A 21437-nucleotide genomic window follows, 5' to 3' on the forward strand; every position below is an offset into this window, starting at 1 on the left:
TAGTCATAGTTCCTGAAGAACAGAGCTGTCATGTTCAGCTCCTTGTTCAGCCTAATTGTAAGACAAGTTAAATGAGGTCAGTAACGATGCAGTCTGCAACTGGCAGTCTGCAGCATTTCTCAAGCTGCCCGAGTGCTGTATTCTAAATCTGAGTACAACATAGTATTTTTCCCTATTTTAGATCTCTTCTATTTTGTTGTGCAGTTGAGATGGTCATGCTGCTGCTCTGTTTCCAGTATTCTGTCTAATTAGACATTCTTTTGTAACACTGACAGTGGAGAGATGCTGCAATTCATCTTCCAAATGGCCTTAGGGGAAAAAAAAAATCTACTAACTAAAATAGAGTAAGTCAGAGAAACAATTGCTTCATTCTGTGAAGCTCCGGAATTAATTCTGATAAAATCAGATTCTTTGTTTTCAGTTGAATGAGAAAAGCCACGGGTCTGGAGTGTCTTCTGTACTAGTTAAAAGGACTGAAGGCATGGCACTAAGGGGCATGGTAGCCACCTTGGAGCTGTTCTTTTTACTGAAAACAAGAGAGGCAGAAGTTTCCTAGTGACGATTTCATATGGGCTCCAAGGCTGTCTGTCATTCTCAGCTCTTACACTACAGGAGAGGATTCTATTCATGCCAAACTGTCCTTAGACTGGAAGTCTGTATTTATTAAACTTTTCGGAAACCTTCTGACCCACCTATCGGCTCCAGACAAGAAGGGCTGTTAGTAGCTCTGAAGGCCAAGTCAGACATGTTTCTAACTGTGAGTTCTCAGCTTTGTAGCTCTGGAAGGTGTACCCATTCTTTTTATGCAGTAACCTAGACGTGTGTTTGCTGGCATCCCTAGCCAGCATCTCCTGTTTATTTCTGCATGGATTTCTCTGCTGTTTGGCAGAGTTCCTTCTATGTGAGAGGAGGTCAGGTTTGTGGTAAGAAAGGGAGAGAAGGAGGGAAGGATTTGAACAGTGTCATTTTAACAATGTAGTGAATAACAAAAGTGGTGTTTGGTAGCTTTCCTATACACACTCAGAGGGTACAGTATGTGGAAACTGAGTAACTAGAGCTGAATTCTAATAAAACATTAGCTTATACCCCAGTCCTTATTGTGTGTTTATTTTGCAGCTTAAAGTTAAGCATGTGTGCACGATGCTTGAACATGCAGTGTTGGAGAGCGTTTGGATTCTGTCTTGTGCACCCTGCATGTAGTTATTTTTTGCTCTGAAGGCTATGGACAGGGAAATAAAATCAGGGAATTTAACTTGGGTATTTGGCTGAGTAGTTCATTAAAATATTTCCAAATAGTCTAGATTTTTTTCTTGCACTAAAACTTTTGGGGAAAATGAAATAAAACCCCGGACAATCTCCAAAACAGCTGATGGAAATCCAGTTGTAACTGCCTCTGGATACTCACAGTTCAGCTGAGATGTTGGTTTTTTTAGGACTTGAACACTTAAAAACATCAGGAAATACTATTTTCTGATTGTTTTTAAAATCTTGCTAGATTTTAATCTTTTCTTTCTTCTTTTTTTTTGAATTCATGTTTAATGTCATACTAGTTTCAGAGAGGCTGACATAATGTAGATTTTTGAACAAAAATCTGTTTGTGGTTTCCTAACTCTTAAGTTTTTATTTGGCCTCAGTATATTAAAGCTGCTTAAAGTACCATTTAGCTACTCTTGCCTTAGTGGCATATGTTTAGGACTTTAACATGAAGAAAGCAGTTTATCTTTTCAAGCAACAATTAAAAAAAATTTTTTTTTTAAGGGAAGTTTCATCAACAAGATCTGGAAAAGCAGAGCTCAACAGGTTGCTTTCCTCAGACGCACACACAAAAATCTATTTCTGGCATGACAGCCTGGGGGCTGTTAGCTAGAAAAATGAGCCAAATCACTTCCATAGCAGGGAAGCGCAGATAGTGGAATTAAGACTTGGGGGGAATGACAGGACCAAGTGGGAAAGTTGTGGGTTGTTTTTTTTTTTTTTTCTCTCAATTGCAGTTTATTCTGTAACTCTTCTGCTTTCAGGACTAAATGCAATACTATTCCATTTCAGTTCCCCTTATTTTGTTACTCTGGGGAAACTTAAGCTTTGCTATTAAAGTAAAAATATTTTGAACACTAGCTAGTAAGAAGATACTTCTTTTGGGGAACACATTTGACTGGGCAATGTTTTCTGCTTTTAGGTTTTATAATTTTGGAATTAAAGTCTTGGAAGCTTGTCTGTCATACAAAGTCAGAATTGACCAATACAGAATTTCTAGTTTCAGAAATACATGGCTACCTGATTTTTATATAGAAGTAGCTTTTATGCTTATTTACTTTGAAGAATGCTGTCTCTTCTGTCAGAAGTGCACAAAACCTGAAAGCAAAGAGCATCTTTACATCTTCCTACATCTGAGCATATGGTACTGCTCTGTTTGTTAATCGTATCTGTAAATAGCACAGGTTGGACGGTAATACAAATACATTAAACATGGTATGTTCATTAGATAGAAATAAAAATTCCTATGCAAAAGACTTTCATGGTTTCTTGCTGAAGACAGGGGTTGTAGTGTTGGTCGGTAGCTTCTTGGAGGTTGTTTTTTTTTCATGATCTAACTTACTTATTCCTCATTCATAGTATATAATTTTTAAATATCAAGTGTACTCCTCCATAAGGCCAAAATACTCATCAATATTAGCAAAAAAAGAGGAAATGTTACGTGAAACCAAAGAATTGCCACTTGCCTTTAAAAATCAACCAAGCTGTCTGAAACTGGTTAAACTGAAATGTTTCTTAGTATTTGAACAATTACTTTCCCGTGTCCGTCAGTACTGGACATATGAACAGCCCTCCTGCTGCTCATCAGGCAGTCAAGCTCTCTGTTCTCCCTCCCTGTGCTTATTTTATTGAATAAATATTGTTTAACCTTATCTGATAAGTGTCATACTGTGATGAACAGAAGATTAAACTATGAAACATAACAGTCCTTCTCCCAGACAACCACTGAAGTCTGTATTCCCAGTTTTTCAGAAGTCATTCCTGGGTGGATTTTTAAGTAATCGTATGTTGCTGTGTTAAGAAAGTAAGCTGTAGTTATATTTATGGCTTGTTTATTTTAGTAAAATTGGTAACGTACATAGTAGTGAAGTTTGTTCAAATAAAATTTCTGATGTAAATATTGCTTTGTTTTAACATCTTGCTTCTGTTATAGCATTAAATAATAGCATTGAAGCAATGGAGTTGCTTTGAATTTATGCGTATCTTTTTGTCACTCAGTTGTAGATTAGTATTGACTTCAATGGAGGTACAGTATCTTAAACTAATTTTCAATGTATGGAAGAAGTGTCAGGATTTATTTTTACAAGCATTTCATTGGAGCGCTACAGTATTGTTCAAGAATTTTGAGCCTGTTTGAGCTTAGTGTTGTTAGTTTATGCTGGCTCTAAATTAAAGAAACAAACTGGGTGTTATCTCTTGTTGTCAGACACACAATCTCTCTCTGAAAAGCAACTATGTATCAAGTGAATGTGACTATACTCCCCACAAAATTTGGAGGTGAATGTGCTTTAAGATGTGTGGTGTTTGGGTTTTTTGTGTGGGTCCCGTCCCCCCCCCCCCCCTTGTGCTGGATTTGAATATGCTTGTTGAAGGGTCATCACTGCTAAGTCAGGACAAAGAAGGAGCAGGAGCAGAAGCTGATGGAAAAGAGAGGAATGGGGGAAGGGAAAGGTGGCCAAGGTCCCTCATTTGGTCTGGTGAGCTGTCAGAGCAGTTCAGTTACTTGTGGAAATGTAGCCTGAGTAGCAATGCAATGTATTCAAATAGCAGTTCTGTTCATAAAAGGGAATTTCTACAATTACCATTTACTTCAGAGCAGCTTTCCTATCTGTAGGATACTGGTTTTTGGAGAGGGTGAGTTTTTCTGGTTTGGTTGGAGGTGTGGGGGTGCGGCTCGGTATTCTTCTGTTCTTTTCAGTAGACACAGAAGTTTCCCTTACCTCTAGGAGGAGTAATTTCTGAGTTACGTCTGTTTTCGTTTTTCCCCTTAAATCCACCACATAATAGCACTGCGTTGAATACACGAAATTGAATTAGGAGCTTATCGGAAGTTCTTTTAAACAAATTAATCTGTCACTGTGGATTGACAGTGAGGATGTATGCACTTTCCCTTTGCTTCAGGACAAGATGATTAAAAATACTGCATCTCCCCTGCTTGCCCATGCCCTTATCTAGAGTTTTTAAGTTGCTTAACATCTACATTTGTTCGCTGTAGGATAGACCTTTTTCTGGGCAGTCATATACTTCCCTGAAGTTTGTCCTAGGAACGGAACATTTATATGTGACAAGTAAAATGAAATGCTAAGACTTAAAGGAATTCTGGCATATTCGTAGATTAATTGGACTACCTACTTTGAGGGGCAAAAGCAAGGAGACTAGTTTTGGTCTTGCTCTCCTCTGTCTTTGAAAAAATCACGAAGTAGGCCACTGATTTCTTTTCATCTTTCTGTCTTTCCATTTTTGCTTTCCCTGGCAATCTTGCTTGCTTGCTCCAGTACATTGCACTACTGCAAAGGGCTTAAGATACTAGGAATGATTCCTTCTACTGGGCTGTAGACAGAGGATGATGGAGATGTAAATTGGGAAGGTAGAGGGAGACTGTAACAGAGAGGATGATAACTTTAAGAGTACTATTTCAAGTCATAAGAATTTGGTTACTAAATCTGACCGTGATATCATTTTTAGGATTCGTATAGGAAATTTGCTGTATAAATGTGATCCTGCACCTTCATTTATATTGTCATAATGACATTAAATGCAATGCTTCTTCATTTCCATTGTTCTTTTACTCTGCTGCACCCCATTAAAGTCAGTATTCTGTTAACCGAAAAGGGTACAGCTGCCTCATACAGCTGAACGCACTATAATAGAGTAAAATGTGAAGCATGAAGCAAGTCTACTATATCCTTGAAACACTGGAGGAAATTGGAGTTAGACAAAGTAGTTAATATCTAAGCTTGGCTTTTGGCCAAGACACCAGGGCTAATGCCTAATAGTTCTAAGGAGTACCATGGGATCTCCACCGCAGCTGGTCACCACCTTGCTTTTACATATCCTGAGAAGCAGAAGCATGTAACAGAAGGCTGTGTTCTTCCTTGCAGTCCAAGTAGGGTGAAGCCCTGCCCTAAGGTCAAGTGACTGAAATGTATACCTTGTCAGGACTTGCTGGAACTCAGCTTTTGCTAACAGGCCTACTACAAAGTTACTCTGGTTCTGTCCTGCTGGGCTGCCTGCGCTAAACTGAATTTTACTAGGGCAGCTCAGTCACTACGTACCTGCGTACAGCTGCTGTGTATGTGTTCCTTGCAACAAGTGTTTACAGGTGTCACTTTTTTTTTCTTGTAATGTTTTTCTTGTTTATAAGATAATGGCTGTCCGTTATTGTATTCTCATACACATCGGTTCCATAAAACACTACCAACTGAAATGTAGTCCATTTTCCTCTTGCGGTTTTCCACTGGTCAGTATATCTGCTTGCCTTCAGCACAGTTGCTTGACTTTAACTGTATAGATACACATGCTGTTGCATTTATTGAAACTTTGGTAAAATAGAGCCTTTCTAGCTAATGATGTTGCTATTCTAATTACAGTGATCTTTAGGAAACAGGATCCTGCCAATTTATTCCATGCCAAGACTTTTCCTTTAAAATTAGCCTTTTGGTGCAACAGAATATTTAGAACAACAGCTGAAAGAATTTTCTTGCTATCTCTGCATTGTTACTAATTCCCTGTCCTTGATGTTGTGGATTAAAATGGTTAGGAAATAAAGTTCTTCTTTGTTTGGGGAAAGGAGACAGGATAAGCATACATTATTTTATGCAAGTATACTCTTTGAAAAATCAGGGCCAATGGTTTTGTTATTTTCAATGTGCTTTATCATGGACCTCTGATTTTATTTCTTTCTTTCTTTTTAATTAAAAAATACTGACTTCTTTAAGCTTGGAGCATGAGGGGCTTAAAGCTCCTTCTGTGTTTCTCTGGAAAAAATGGAAGGATCTTTGTTCCATTTGGATTCCAGAGCAGATGAACTTACATGGTCATGGATAATCTTCTGATCTTCCTTCAGAGCAGTATTGCATGCTGGTTCTGTCCCAGGCTTTGGATCAGAGCGATGATAAAGATGAGAAGTTTTTTGAATTCACAGATGACTTCTCCTGTTGGGGAATGTTGCTTTCTATTTTATGACAGCTTGTCCTCTCTGCTTCTGGAGTGATGGGTGGATGACTTGCTGAGAGGTGTTATGTCAATTACTGAATAAATAAAATCCATATTTCCACCACATGTGGATCCCAAAGAATTTTTCTGAGTGTAGAAATATGATAGAATGGCAACAGATTTGTCACAGCTGAAGATGGTTGACCTGGAAAAGGCCTAGGGTAGTACAAGCTGAGTGACTTAGGTCGCAGATGATAGTCAATGGTGAGGAAATAGTTTATTCTAATAAAGAAGCCTGACTTGTGATACCGTGAGGGCCTGATGCTTATCATCTTTATCTTACCGTAAATTGGAAGCAATCCTACTGTAGATAAGGAGTGATTACATAGAACTGGTAGAAGTGAGGTCAGGAGTGAGCCATCTGTTTACTTGAGACTACTTAATGGTCTCACAGAAAAATGGAAGGAAACCTCTGCTTTAAAACACTAGGCTCACAGAGTGCAATGGAGGTGGTCTTGGTGTGAAAAAAATTAGCCAAACTTGGAGGAAGCTTCAAGCTCTGTTGGCACAAAAACTGTTCTGAACTTTTTCAGAGCTGTTTACTTTCTAGACTATTTAAATAATGTTACAGTTTCTTCAGATGTGGTCAAAGTTGGTTGAAGGGGCAGTTAAGCTTTCCAGGCATTGTAACTCCCTTCAGTGATTTGTGAATACAAAGGTCTTCTATTTCCAGGCTTTTTAGCCCTTTAATCTTCACAGGCACAGATGTTCAGACAGAGTTTTTATACAAAGAACGGAAACCCAAATCGTTTAAGCTGGTAATATTTACACTTACCACGTACTGTAAAATTCAAACGGTTTACTACATCTCTGATTAAAGGCTTCCAAAATGCACTGAAGGATTAAAATAGCTGAGCATACTAACCAGGCAGACATGTACACATTGTGTCACAATGTTTTATTTGGCCTCTGTTCCATTTTTCTGCTAGCCTTGAGAGATCTGAGAAGTTGTTATCTGCAAGTTTTAGGGGTTTTTTGGTAGATTGTTTTTTATCAAACCACCAATGTTCCACGTGTTTCTGGTAAGAGGCATAAAAAATATGGTTGTTGCAAATGAACATCAATAAAATGGACTGTAAAGACTTTCTGCTGGGAAATTGTCGTGGCTGTATAGGTATGGCCTTTATTGGAAATCAGCTGAGCTAATACTGGAAGAATATTCCTTTAAGATGCTTAGACTGGTGAAAGAATTAAACCAGTTCCGTAGATGTGTTTACAACACTGGCAGGGAAATACAATAATGTTACACTTGAACAGGTTCTAAATCTAAACTATAATTTCCTCAGCCCATTCAAAATTTGGCATGGTCTGCTCTGAACTGCAGTTCAGTTGTAGTTTCTGTGAGTCTGCCTGCTTTTGTTTTTACACTCTTGAAATTTTAAGAGGGCAAAGACCAGCTCTTACTTTGTGGAATTGATCATTGATGAATTATATAAGAAGATGGTGAATGTTCATGAAGAATACTATGTTCATCTCATCCCAAATATGACATATGCATTTTTAATAACAACAACAATATACTATTATACTGTATATTGCAAAATATAATATGCTATGTTATATTTATAATATATATCATACTATATATTACAAAATATAATATATTTTGAATCCTCAGTCAGGCTGAGCCTGGCTGTGATAAAAGCTGCATGCACGTCTTTTGTGACAGGCTGTGCCCTGGTGAAATCTTCCATCAGTCAGTACTATAAAATAAAGGAGGTGCGACTCTGCGGTAATGGAATAAATAAGAAGAGGTCATGTTTTCCAAGTGCCTTGACACTCCTTTAATAACGATGGTGACAGTTTGGTGTCATAGCATGGGTTATCATGTGTGGCATAATGAGAAGAAGGACTGTGGAAGGGACAATGAAAAAATGCCTAAATCCTGAAGGGTGTTGAGTAATATTAACAGGATTAGGGCTCTTTGCTCTGGGAAGCACAGGACAAATATGATAGTAGTAGTTTAAAATAAAAAATGGCATGCTGGCTTCTGTTAATTCCACTTTGCATCCAGCACGTGAATGTGAGTTTACTGAGTGAATACCAAAAGGTACATTCATGCCTGTTACATCCCTTTCAGATGTATAATTAGGAATATGCTGTAGTTAATTTTTTCATGAATCCATTTAAATTCAGGACATTTAACCAGGAAAAAGGATTACTGGATAACATGTTAGAAATTAAATCTATGGAATATAACATTATTGTATCTAAACTGAAATTGGAAAAAAACAGAAATGTCTCATTTGGTTCAGATATCTTCAGGTTTAAAGGTTGCCATTGTCTTGTATCCCTTTTCAGTTTTGAATTTGGACTGCTATAACATGTTCAGTATCTGCAAAATACTTAGTAACATTGGCTGTGGCTATAGCAGCTTACTTAATTATGTAGCTGCTTAAAAAGGTATATATTGTCTCCAAGCATTATGATCATTATTAGTGTGAAAGTCCATCACTAATTCCCATTTGGAGTACCGTATGCAGCATTGCACACCCATGTCAAAATGTAGGAGTGGAAAAGATGCTGAGAATGAGGACGGTCCAAACTCTGCCCCGTTTTCCTTACAAAAAGAGACTGAACAGATTAGGACAGCTGAATTTCAGAGAGAGATCCCGGAACTGGATTGTATTAGTGATTTCAAATCAAACATCATGGTATGGTGAAGGAGAATACAGAATGATCATTCTTCGTTTATCAATATGAAAAAATTTGGGAGAGACAGTGAAATTGTCAGGCTGTATGTTTAACCAGAGGAAAAAGAAGCACTTTTCCAATGTAAAATGCACAATCTTTTGGAAGCCAAGATTAGAAATATGCTAAAAAAGGGAATAATTGTATTCATGGCAATTAAGTCCAGTTGTGGGTATGAAAAACAATTTGAATATGGCGTTTAGCTGAAGGAGGCCCTTAAATTACTGATGAGCTGGAAGCAGAGGGTCCGTGGATGTCTCTGAACGTGTCCTGGTTCTTATACTGTTGCCTAAACCTTTGCTTCTTCCATACACTCAGAAACATAATACTGGGTTAAATGGGCCTCTGATTTATCCACGTTTTTGCTACTTTCCTGAACAGTTAATTTGTATGTAAGCTATAGTTTAGTAGGATGAAGTATCCTACAGTATTTAAAACCAGTGTTTCTCAGATCAGTACTGCATTGTCAGTCATTGTCTTCACGCAAAACTAGTTACATTTGAAATATTCATGGCTTTCAGTTCAAGCGATATTTCCTCTTCGGGGACGTTCTTGCATAGTATAGTTTCAACAACTGCTGCTGAAATCCCGAGATGTGGATCTTATTTCTAAATTCTGACAGAGGCGGTACTGGAAATTTGCATTGTATTTCAGTAGCTTGTGCACTCCTAGTTTTTGCTGGAATTTTTGATTCTGGATCATAGTGATTGCTGAATTATATGAATTCGAGATAAACTATTTTTCTATTTAAAATGCAATCTATGTCAACCTACTGGTAGCATGTTTAATTCCACGAGATCTAAGGTTGTAATATAGTAAAAGTGAGGAAAGAGACAATTCTTGTCGTAAGTCTAAAGCTACAGGAATGACAACTCTTGCATTAGGCAGTGATTGAATGGAGCATTAGTCTGCCTAAAAGCTACTAAACCTGTTAAAATTCTATAGGGTAACTTTAAATTTCTGAAATCCTTAAAATTTGGAAGTAAGCAAGTAAAGAGTATAAAGTTAGATTTGTTTTTGAGAAAGTAAAAAATAGTGGATGTAATTAAGGAAGCAAGAGATGTATTCTAAAGTATTGTGCTTTCAGTTTTTTTCAATTTATTACCCATGATATACAGAGTTTTTGTAACTCTGTAATCTACATACTCATGCCTGTTGCATTGAAGATAAGTAAAATGTGTGTGTGAAATATTTAAAATCAAAGAAACTTAATTGCGCTGTAGTTCCTTTACAATTCATGGTAATGTTGAATGCTACTTACGGATTTTTAGTTATGCATTTAGGATTAAATACCATGGACTTAAATATTCTCTGTGCATTTATTTAGTTCTGCATGGAATCAGTATTGAAGGTTTTGTATGCAGAACAAAACAAATGCCTAGTTACCATTTAAATCCATGGGAGTTGTACACAGTTCATTTCAGAGAAGATTTTGGTGATATGTTTTTAATTATCTGTCTTAACTTGATTAGTTAACCCAAGGAAGCAAATATGATGCATGTTGCATGGACCTCAGGAAAATGAAGGAAAACAGAGGAATTAGAATTTGTGTTCTTGTCTGCCATGTGCATAAACATCTCCTCCTTCTTTTCTCTGTTGACTTCTGCTGTCTTAATAAGTTTATTAGCTTGCTCTGTTTGGTGTTCAAAAACAGTAGCTTAAATCACAAGTATCATCTTGCAGATCTTTTACAGCAAACAAATTTATAAACAAAACCCAAAGAAACAGGTAGGAAAAAAACCTCCAAGAAAGAGGGAGATTCTTAGTATCTCTTGGGAAAATAAAAAATAAAATTGAAATTACGTTTTTCCATAGACTGCCTGCCCACAGTGATATTTTCGCTAAGATTTTGGGGGATTCTCTTATCTGCTTCACTGTGCCTGAAACAGACTTTGGGCTGGTATTGATGTTTCTCTCTTACATTATTTCTAAATAAATGATCCCAATATTGAGAAGTCCTGAGCTTCTAACAAGTTCTGATTAAATCTGATCATTTGTGACCGCTTAAAATAAGGGTCTTTTTCTGGCTTTTTGTTTTCAGTTCAACCAGGTTCATTTAGGTAAATAAATAGCCTCAGTTCAGTTTGCCACTCACTGTTAGGAGGGTAACAGATTGGGAGATATTTGGTGCATAACAGTCATTATGAAGAAAATTTCTGATTTAAAGAATCTTTGATAGCAACTTGATAGAGTTACTGCAGATGTAGAAATTGTAAGCTGAAAGCTTGTCTTACTTTACATTGTTTACTACGCAGCTGTACCTAGTCAAAGATATTACTTCCACTTACAAACGTTGTCCTGCCAAATAACTGAAAAATGTATGAGAAAGAAAGAAAGAAAGAAAGGGCTAGAATTATGGGGTGAAATTAAGGGGAAAAATAGATTGATTTGTAGAGCAAAATATTTGGTTGTTGATTAACTTGCAGTAGATACAAATCTTCTTGATGGTGCATTTATAGTTAGAAGGATTATTACTAGGTCACCTAGAGAAGGAATCAATCATGAACTACGGGGAAGTAGATTAGATGGGTTAGTTGATCTCTCCCTTTTGCAGGCTATGTGATTCTATTAAAGAAATTAGTTTCATGACTTGACTTGGCAAGGAAAATTCAGTATGCATTTCACTGTTCCCCAGTGCAGGCTCAAACTCTTCCCTTTAGAAATTGTGTTGTTTAATGGGTAGTTTTTAAAGGGAGAGGAGGAGGGACCTGCCATCAGGAATCTCTGAATATGTGGTGTTTCTGAGATGTTCTGGAATACTTCATCTGTCTCCCATAGCTACCTGTAATTTCTTGGCTACATCCTAGGGCTGTGGTAGAATTCATTACTGGCTACAAAGTAACTTGGAAATCACAGGACCGAAGGATGAGAAGTGACCTGTGAGTCCTGCAGTTCAGCTCCTCTGCACTGGGGAGGATCAGTTATACTGTAGTTGTTCCTGGTAGAGCTTCGGGATTGACGTCCATGGTGCCGGGATCTCCTCAGGCAATCTGTTCCTGTGCTTTGTTTGTCGTTCCACTAAGTAGTTTTTCCTACCAGCTAATTTGGATCACCCCTGATTAAATTTAAATCCACTGTTACTTTTGTGTTGGCTATAGACATGGAGAACAATTTGCTGCAAAGAGAAAAGGAACAGCTCTTCGTATTTATTTATGTAAACTGTTTGGAAGACTTATTATTGCCCCCTACGTTTTCCATTCCTTAAGCTAAGCAGCTTCAATTTATTCAGTCTTTCGTAGTAGGTTTCACTGAGTAGATTGTGCCATTAATCACGTCATCTTCTCTAAAGATTCGTCTGTAGTCCCCTTCTTTCTCAAAGTAAGAAAACAGAGACTTTAATTAAAAATGAAAGTGCATAACCTGATTTGCTACTGAAAATTCCTGTCTCAGAAGTTTGTCATAACTAAGTAGTATTGATGAGTTTGTACATCAGTATAAGACATTATATTGTTACTTTTTGGTTACTTTTATTATTATGATCTTACTTAATGAGCTCAATTAAACCTTTTTGTGCTACATCTAGAACTCTTTTACTGTGAAGATTAAGGGGTGTGAAATTACTTTACATCGCATTCAGTCATTTGAAGTATCATTTTATCTGAAGCAATTCTTGCTGCCATGAAGTTTGGCAGCCAGAAAGTTCTCCCTGTAACAGGTTAACACTTGCCACTATTATATCGGTTTCTATTTCTGCATAAAGAAATATTTCTTATGTTAGTGGTGACTTGAGTTGCTTGCAGACTAATAGATTGTAGTTGTTGCCTGCATGAATGTCTTTGGCTTTTAAAAAAAAGATGTACTGGACCATCATAGAAATGATTAAGAAATAGTCCAGACAGATGAAACCTGACTTGTCTGATAACAAAGGACTATTAGTTTTATAAGAAGTAAATTTTACTGCAAACTGGGGTCAGACCAGAAGAGTGTCTCTGTGTGTAACCGTTATCATTTTATATCTGTGGTAGAGCTACATTAATAGGTCGTGTAAGTACGAACAGTGAATATTCACTGAACAAATCACAAACTGAAGAATAGCTTGTTGGTCAAATTGTAAGCCAGTGGTGTTCTGTTATTGGATATGAAAGCAAATGTAACAGCCAGAAACCAAGACCTTGTTGCATGTTATTCATAATCTTGACATTATGCGGTATTAGGTTGTATAGGCTATTGGATTTAAAAGGCTGATGCCAAATGGGGTACCCACAGAAAAAAAGACATATTAAATAGAGACATCTGCTCCTGTTTTCAAATAACATTGGAGAAATGGGTAACATATCACACTAATGCAGATGCTTTTTATTATTCACAAGTTATAATTAAATGCAGTTTTTTCTGTGGTTGGTGATGAAAGTGTGAGAGCAACCTCGGGAGGGGGAAATGTTTCAGATTACGGAGACCACAACTGACTATTACACAGCAGCACCGCAAACCCTGCGCTGGCTTGGCTTTTCATATTGTAAGGGTGTATTCAACCCATGTTTGCAAACCACATTCCGCCAAAGCCTGCCATATTCATAGCTAGCTGATCAGTAATGTATGCTCACTGGCATAGGTGGTTTGCAGTTCAGATAGTGACTGCGCATGTTATCTGTGACTAGAGGCAAAGTATGTAGATGTTAATCTTTTGCTATTACACAATAATGTTTGAGGCAAAATTATTAATGGAAGTTACGTGTTTAGGAGGTCATCCTTTGAGAGGGGGAGAAGGGATATACAGACAGACAAGGCTGTCTTTCCAAAGCTCATTTTGAGGTAGCTACACACTTGGAATAGGGCTGGAGAGGTATGGCAAGCATTTGTTTGTAGACAGTGCCTTTTTTGTCTCCTAATTGAATTGATATGTGTGTGTGCTTGTTGATACAAAGGTTATTCAGAATATAAATAATTAAAGGATGCTCATTTAAAAGACTGTTCTGCATATTAATAATTGTGAGAATCAGGCATTGGAAGCCTGCTTTGAAAACTTGTGATTCAGCCAGTTGGACAAGGGAAGCAACAGAAAAACTATGCGTTTAATGAAAATGGATCAAATTTCTGTGCGACAAAGTTGAGCACTCTGCCCAGCGCGTAACACTGAGAAATCCTGACTATATCTAGCTCCAGGAATGGGTAAAGCTTGGGGCACAAGTCCACAGGGAGATGGGGATGGGTGGTTGTAACTTCTAGGCTGTCCTGGTACCTTGCCAACCACAGGGTCAGGATGTTTAAATATTTGGCCACAGCTTGAGGCGTTGACTCTCCTTACAGTAACAGTCCCTGCCCTTCCTAATCCTTCCTAGCTTCCTTCAAGAGAAAACTCCCCTCTCTGTGGGGTCCTTTGTTTCTCTTTCCCTGTGCTGCTGAATGGTGAGTATGGGCTAAGTGGCACTGAACACCCAAGACCAACAATTTGTCCTGTCTTTTATTGAATTTGATGCGGATTTCTGTGAATGTAGGATTGGGTGGGTCATCTTGAATGGCTCTTTTCCTTGGAGCATTAATATGGGGGGTGGGGGAAAAGTGGTAATATACAAGTCAACTATTGCAGTATTTTTAGCTGGTTGGAAATCAGCCTGTCCTCTTACGTTATTGCTTTCCTACAAAGTTCCACACTAGCTGGGAGTTCTGAAATATTATTGCAACCACTAGCAATCTCCATTGTTGAGGCGTCAGAGTGGAAGAGAGCAGTCAGTGTCTGCTGACCCAAGTTCGTCACCAAAAATGACCTTACTTCCTGACTTTGCTAATATTATAACAGTTTTCAATCTCCACGTTTCCAAGCTTTGCATTACGCAAAGTTTTCCATTGCTGAAAACTAAGGAAAATCTGTTCCTATCAAGGTAGTCCAAAAATTACTTTTGGTCTGAATGGTTGATGGCTGTAGGAGACCTCCTCCTATGCTGGCAGAACAGGCAGCCATTTGACAGGGAATGAATAAGACAAGTTACTTCCTATGTCATTCAGTTTCACTTGTGACTGCAGCGTGAATGGCTTAAAAAGGATATTAGTGCTCTCCTCCTATTACAGTGTGAATTCTTGTTCCTAAGTCAATCTGTTGTGTCTACAGGTTCCCCAGAGGATAGAAGAGCAAAGAGATGCATCTGAGGATAGCAGCGCAGGAATCCCAGGCATGTGGGGAAGTTGGGGCCCCTGGTCTGCCTGCTCTCGGAGCTGCAGTGGCGGTGTGATGGAGCAAACGCGGCCCTGCCTCCCAGCCTACTACCGTGAAAGGGGCTACCGAAGGCCAGGGCGGCAGTACCCGGCCTCAGACAGAACTCTTGCTCATCAGAATTCCCGCCACCGCGAGGACTCGCTGACTGCTTATCCTGGCCATGTCATTTCTGCCATCCGTACATCTGTGCCACTTCACAGGAATGAAGAGCAGCTTTGGGCTGGCCTTTGGGCCTCTGCTTCTTCTGGAGGCCATAATAACAGCCATCTGAGCAGAGGAGCATTGAGAGGCAGCAGGCATTCTCAGTCCCAGAGGCAGAACGCCAAGCCAGAAAAGAGGTATGTGTCTATGCACACATTTTATTCTTGCTATGAATGATGTATCTTAAGAATGACATGTCAGATTAGAGTTGATATTTTTAAATACTTACGGAAAAGTTATTAAAGACTGACTTTTACAATGTTTACCATCTTCTGTGGAAGGCTATCTTCCCTGTTGACTACTTATATGATAATACCCAAGGACAGATATAATTATTCTACAATTGTACTAGGCAGATTATCTTATTTCCCTTTAAGATTTGTTTTATGATGTATTGAGGTATTTTTCCTTTTCTACTACACTCTCATTTGCCATTTCCATCTTCACCATAATAATAAAAATCAGAACAGCTAACAGCTCTATAATTGGATTCTTGACTTCAACAGCCATTCTGATTTTAATTGGTTGGAAAAAAGATTCACCAAACTTTTTTTCATAAAGAATGGCCAACTGTCCATTCTTTTTTTCTAGTCAAAATTCTACGTTTGTTTTGTATTTTTCAGAGTTTCTACTTATGGGCTTTTTGTTTTCTCTTTTCCCCTTTTTGTTTTCTACCACATCTTTTAGCAAAATTTCCTGTTTGATGAAACTAAAAAGATGTGGTTGTTTAATACATGGAATATTTTAAACACCATATATATTTATACCAATTTCATAATACTAGCTGTTCAGTCTTTAAGGTTGGGTGGAACTGTGCTGTTACAATTAATTCCAATTACTTCTCCAGTTTCTGGAGAAACACTTTTTTCTCTTCTTAGATACCAATCTATCAGATTTTTTAATGTGTATGAAAGGAAAATAGATGTGTTTCCAGTTTGGAAACTGAGGAGAATGGGCATGGAGATCCCCTGGGAGGGAGTGCTCCTGAAACGTCTCTATTTTGTTTGTCTTTCCTCAGAATATGTATTCCAGCAGTTCTCTGGTTCTTTCCATCTCAGCCCTCTTCTGGGAGCTGCATGGAGAGATTTTTTTTTTTTTTGTGGTAGTTAACAAAAAACCCAAAACAAACTGAACAAAAAAAGAACCCAAAAGGCAAAACCAAAAAACCTTCCTTCATATCATCTGCTTCTTTAAGATTCTTAGGTGAAGCAGTCAACTGTAATTCCCTTTTTAAAGACATCTTGCTGACCCAAACAAAAAAAAACAAAGAATGTTGCCTTGAGGCAATATTCCAGCCTGACTGGAGTAAGACAGTAGGACTCTCTGTTGCTGGTGATAGACATCCTCAGCCCCTGCAAGAAACTCTCTCCATCTAAAAGAATATTTGAAAATAGAAATTAACCTGTAAGCCTCCTGTTTGGCTCAGTGAAGCATAAGTTTCAAAAAGCGAGACCAGCTGTTCAGATGTTGATCTTCCTAGGTGTTGGCCATTTCCTTTAATCACTGCTTTGTCTTTCTTTCAAACCCATGCAAATGGATAGCTTAGACTTATTGAGCATAACTTCAATATGGCACTGTCGATCTTGTAAAAATTCAGAGAGTGCCAGAGGCAGGCTTTTTAGTAGCACTGTTAACGTGACTGCATTGAGACAAAAGTCATATTTTCTTTTTTCTGTTTTCCTACTTAATCATTTACTATAATGCACTTCTGTTCTCAGCTGCCCAGCGTAACAGATACAGGTTGTAGTACATAGCTGGGTTATTACTAATATTGGAAGCTTGGCCTTGAACCGTCAGAACAAAGTCATTCAAAGCCTTTTTGCTCCAGCCCCTTGGCACCCTCAGTCTCCAAGGGAATCCCAGCTGGCCTGGCCTATGCAGCAGACCTGCTGCCAGGCTGCTGGCACAGCTGGGCTTCCATCCCCGCAGGCTATCCCCTGCTGCTGTGGTGGCCTCTGCAGGCCAGGAGACACTGGAACAGTTTGAAACAATCACTGCAGTTATGGCTGGAACACAAGAGGACAATGAGCAGAAAATAATATTGACTGTGTACAGAAGTGAAGCTATGTTATTTCCTAATAAATGCCTTGCCCTATGAAATACTAAAATGATCATGTCTGTTGTGCCTCTGCTTTCCTGTGTGATGGAGGCCTTTGCTTTTGAAAATTCTTGTGCTTTCCTAAGCACAGTGCAAGCTTCTGTACCACAGTTGATTTTCCACCCACCTACGTGTTGCCTCTTGGCAAAAGACTGTGGATTCAAGGTCAGTGGTTTAATCTTATTTGCGTAATAAGTTATTTCCATCTTGTGTTAGGAGGGTCCCTGGTGGCCTTAAAGTCTGCTGTATTGCATAACTTTCAGATTCTTTGGTGGTGACTGTAAAAACAGAATGAGAACAAAAAATATTATTTGAAAATGAAATTATTAGAATGACAAACCTAATAATTTTCCTTAATTTACAAAATCCAGAGTACAAACCTTCTTTACAAAGGAGATTAGTGACTCTACCAGATATATGGAAAACAGATTTCAAAACGTAAGTTACTCTAGACATGATTTTTATATTGCAGAACAGTGTTCAGTGTTCACTAAATGAGTGATATTGGAAATTGGTGTCAGGCTATTAGAAAAAAATAACATCTATGTTTTCACAGTATGTACAGTCGGTGGAAACTTTTTGGGGTATTCCTATTTACTGTACTGGACTTATATAAGAGCTGTAATTTTAGCAGACTTCCATAAAACAATAAAAGAGGAATGGACATTTGTGACTCAGATAAGCTCGCGTTTGATAGCATGGTAAGATGAAATTGGATAGCTGCCAAGGCAAATACGTTTTGACAGCAATAGCAGTCCTTCAAAGGCACTGAATATGTTTGTGTCATTTAGCAACAAGTGGAAAAGTTCTCTGCCTGCTTCGAGGCAGCTGAAAAAGAGCTGTTCAGTTTCTTTAGCAAAATTCAAAAGATAATTTATATATCATAAATTTTGACATACCTTGTCTGTGAAGAGGATATTCACATTTTCAGCTTTTGAAATTTAGTTCACGTGTGATTCAGTTAGGCTTTAGAGACCCAGGGCTGCACTTGAAGCTCAGGGAGAGAGAGATTTGAGGTACCTACAATTAGAAGTCTAATTTAAAAAGTTTAAGTGCTCACCTTTTTATCATAGTGCTGTAAGTAGAGTTCTTGCATAACTGAAATGTGTTAGGAAATTAGAGTCAGTCACTGGAACGAGGATGGAAACACAAAAAGAAAGCTGATGGTTCTCTGAGTTGTCCGCTGGCAAAGGAAGGGAGCTCTTCTCAGCTTTGAGGAGTTGAGTTCCCATTAGCATAGCCTTGTTTTTTATTTCACCCAGATAAAATGCATGGAGCACACCATATGATAAGAACAAACAGGAATGAGGAGATAGTGAAAAAATATCAAAGCATTTAGACATCTTTATAGAGAAGCATATATGGAAAAGTAATAAGGGCATGCAAAAGGATAACATGCTTTAAGAGAGAAAACACATCTCAAAAGGAAATATCATCAGTGGACTAGGCTTTAGTACTTCTTAAATGTGGCATTTCCAATTCTCTGTTTTGGTGATAGAGAAGACGAAACCGTGCTGAGTGTTAGGATGCTTATAACTGCCACTTTCACTTTCTCTACAAGAGGACTTTCATGGTGGAGCAGCAAAACTTCTGTGTCCGCTTCTGTAAGCACGATGTGTACTTTGCATGTGGTTCTTAGGAGCAGAAAGACAAAATTACATTTACCATCAGAATAATGAAATAAGTAAAGCAAGCTTGCATAAATGATGCAAGTTTAAAGAAATATGTTAATAAGGAAAGGACTTCCCTGAAGCTCTTTTTGTATTTGGAAGAAGAATGAGAGGAAAGATTTGCACTGAGGAAATAATCAAAAAATCATCAACTTCTCGCATGGCTATAGCTCTGTGGTCTTTATTCTGCTGCCAGCAGCTGACGTGAAAGTCTGTTGTGCTGCTTTGTACCCTGTATAGGGTCAGTCTGCATTTCTAGGCCTGTGAGCAATGGAAAGGAAGAGTGCATCGTTTAATGTCAAAGCAGAATTTCCTTTCTGAAGGTATTTCTTTTGCCCCCTCTCACAGATGCTTTGACCAGGCAAATGTAGATCACTCAGTTGGCAGGTCTACAATTAACCTTTAAAGGGACAATTCAGTTGTTATTTCCCTAACCGGTTGAAGCATCATTAGCTCCATGTTCTGATGTAATTTTTGTGACCTCTTCTAGTCAGTGTCAGTTCGTAGAAGTGGATGAGTGTGTGATTGCTGGACCTTCAGGTCCAAGAAGGTATTATTTTCTCAAGTTCTGAAAATGTGATGCATTTTACCCCAAACGCAATATGGTTATAAAAGCTTGTTGGGGGTTGGTGTGTGTGCAGGAGGAAGACAGAGGGAGAAGGATTTGATCCTTTTCTGAGGATAATTTTTTCCAGAAAAATCTAAGAGCAGCAGTCGTAATCAAAGAATTCATTTTGGTAGCACTTGGGGGATTTAAAGCCATATGAGAAAGATGTTTATTTTCCTTCTGAATAAAATTCCAAACAGGTTCTAATAGCAATAAAGATCACGTGAGGTATTTCCTGGCAAAATGAAGAGCTAGCTGGGGTGGCTGTGGCCTCGGGTTGACTTTGTGCTGTCCCACCTCTCATCTGGTTATTAATCCCCCTGATATGCTCTAGGTGTCGCTTACTATTACCTAATTAGTATCAATTTTTGTCATGCTACTGTAAGCACACTTTGAATGGTGTTACCAAAAATAAAAACCTAACATGATACTATAATTGCAAGCTACCTGAGAAGCTTGCTTAATCTTACTGCTGAACATTTCAACCCTTCCTGAAGTGGGTTGACCGAGGGAGGGGAGGGGAAGTGAGAACGCCGCTAGCATTCAGTCAGATGTGAGACAGTGCATTTTACCAATGAATTATTGCCTGTTCAGTAAGGGGTAGAAACACAACAAAGCTCCCATCACAGTTGTAATGCATCTCAGCAGAGTTCTGTGGTTACTTGCGTTGAATTTCTGCCGTTTTGCCTGACAACTGCACGGTTACATTATTCAATCAAACCTTAAAGATGAAGCTAAGGGGAAAAACTTGTAGACTTGTAACTGAATTTCCTGGGATTAGAGGCGTTATTCAACTTCTAGAAAAAAAAGGACTGTAGTATTTGGGTTCAAATTCTGGAATCCTATCTCAGTGTTGAAAGTGACATAAATGAGGTTATATAGCACTTGTTGGGAGATCAGCAAAAGCCAATATAGTAAGTTATTGTTCTGGGCTTATTGCAGCTATGCTGTACTGGGGTATTAGTGGTGATCTCAGAGGATGGAAAATTTCATTTAAGATAGTCCACATATATCTCTCTTATATTAATCCAATTAATTAAACCTGTTCCCAAGAGGCAATTTACGTAGTGACTTTATTCATTAATTCTACTCTGTCAGAAAAATGTAAATATTTTTTGCCCCTATATAATATAGAAATGAGAGAAGAATCACCCCTGTGGTGTAATCCATTTTCCTCCAGAAGATGCACTTTTTAGGTATAGTTGGTTACTCTGTGTCTTCTAGCAGTTGAAATTTTTAGGTCAAATATGCTCACAATAGTTTTAATACTCGTATGCATATATGATACGTGGGAAGTAGTGACTATCCACAAATCATGGTGTGGTTACCAAAGTTACCAGAAATGTAAAACAAACTAGTTAGTTCCATTGGTTTAGTTACCTTGATAATGAAAATCAGTAAAATGAAGTGAATGCCTACACCGATTTAATTGCAATGAAATGTGCTGAAGAAGTGTGAATAATATGCTATAATGTGGCAAAAGAAGTTTGTGATGATGGTTCCACTTTCCAATGTGTGATACACTCTCAGAAGGGGTGGTTTAACTCTTGTGACCAAACATTTGACAAAGATAACTGCTCACCGCTTTAAGGCTATTTTCTAGCTCAGTCAGCCAATAGGCATGCATTTTCATAACATAAAACAGAGTCAAAGGGCTCCCTTCTTTCATTCATGTTTAAGTGATTTTCTCCAGATTGATGTAGAGCTGGTGAAAAGTGAGTACGTGGAATGCAAAGCTGCACAGGGCTATGGTACAGTTCTGAGAGTGGC

The 21437-nt window shown here is 38.2% G+C and overlaps 1 protein-coding gene across 1 annotated transcript in view; it reads left to right on the forward strand.

Annotated features, from left to right (window-relative positions):
• Positions 1 to 21437, forward strand: part of THSD4 (thrombospondin type 1 domain containing 4) — a gene marked incomplete at its 5' end in the record, with an annotated part of 307113 nt that overhangs the window by 6051 nt on the left and 279625 nt on the right. The window contains one exon of the mRNA XM_082321424.1: positions 14987 to 15429. Within this exon, the coding sequence (XP_082177550.1) occupies positions 14987 to 15429 (443 nt within the window). The remainder of the gene's footprint in view (positions 1 to 14986; positions 15430 to 21437) is intronic.

The sequence above is a fragment of the Platalea leucorodia genome, assembly GCF_965183815.1.
Source record: "Platalea leucorodia genome assembly, chromosome: 9".
Lineage (NCBI taxonomy): Eukaryota > Metazoa > Chordata > Aves > Pelecaniformes > Threskiornithidae > Platalea > Platalea leucorodia.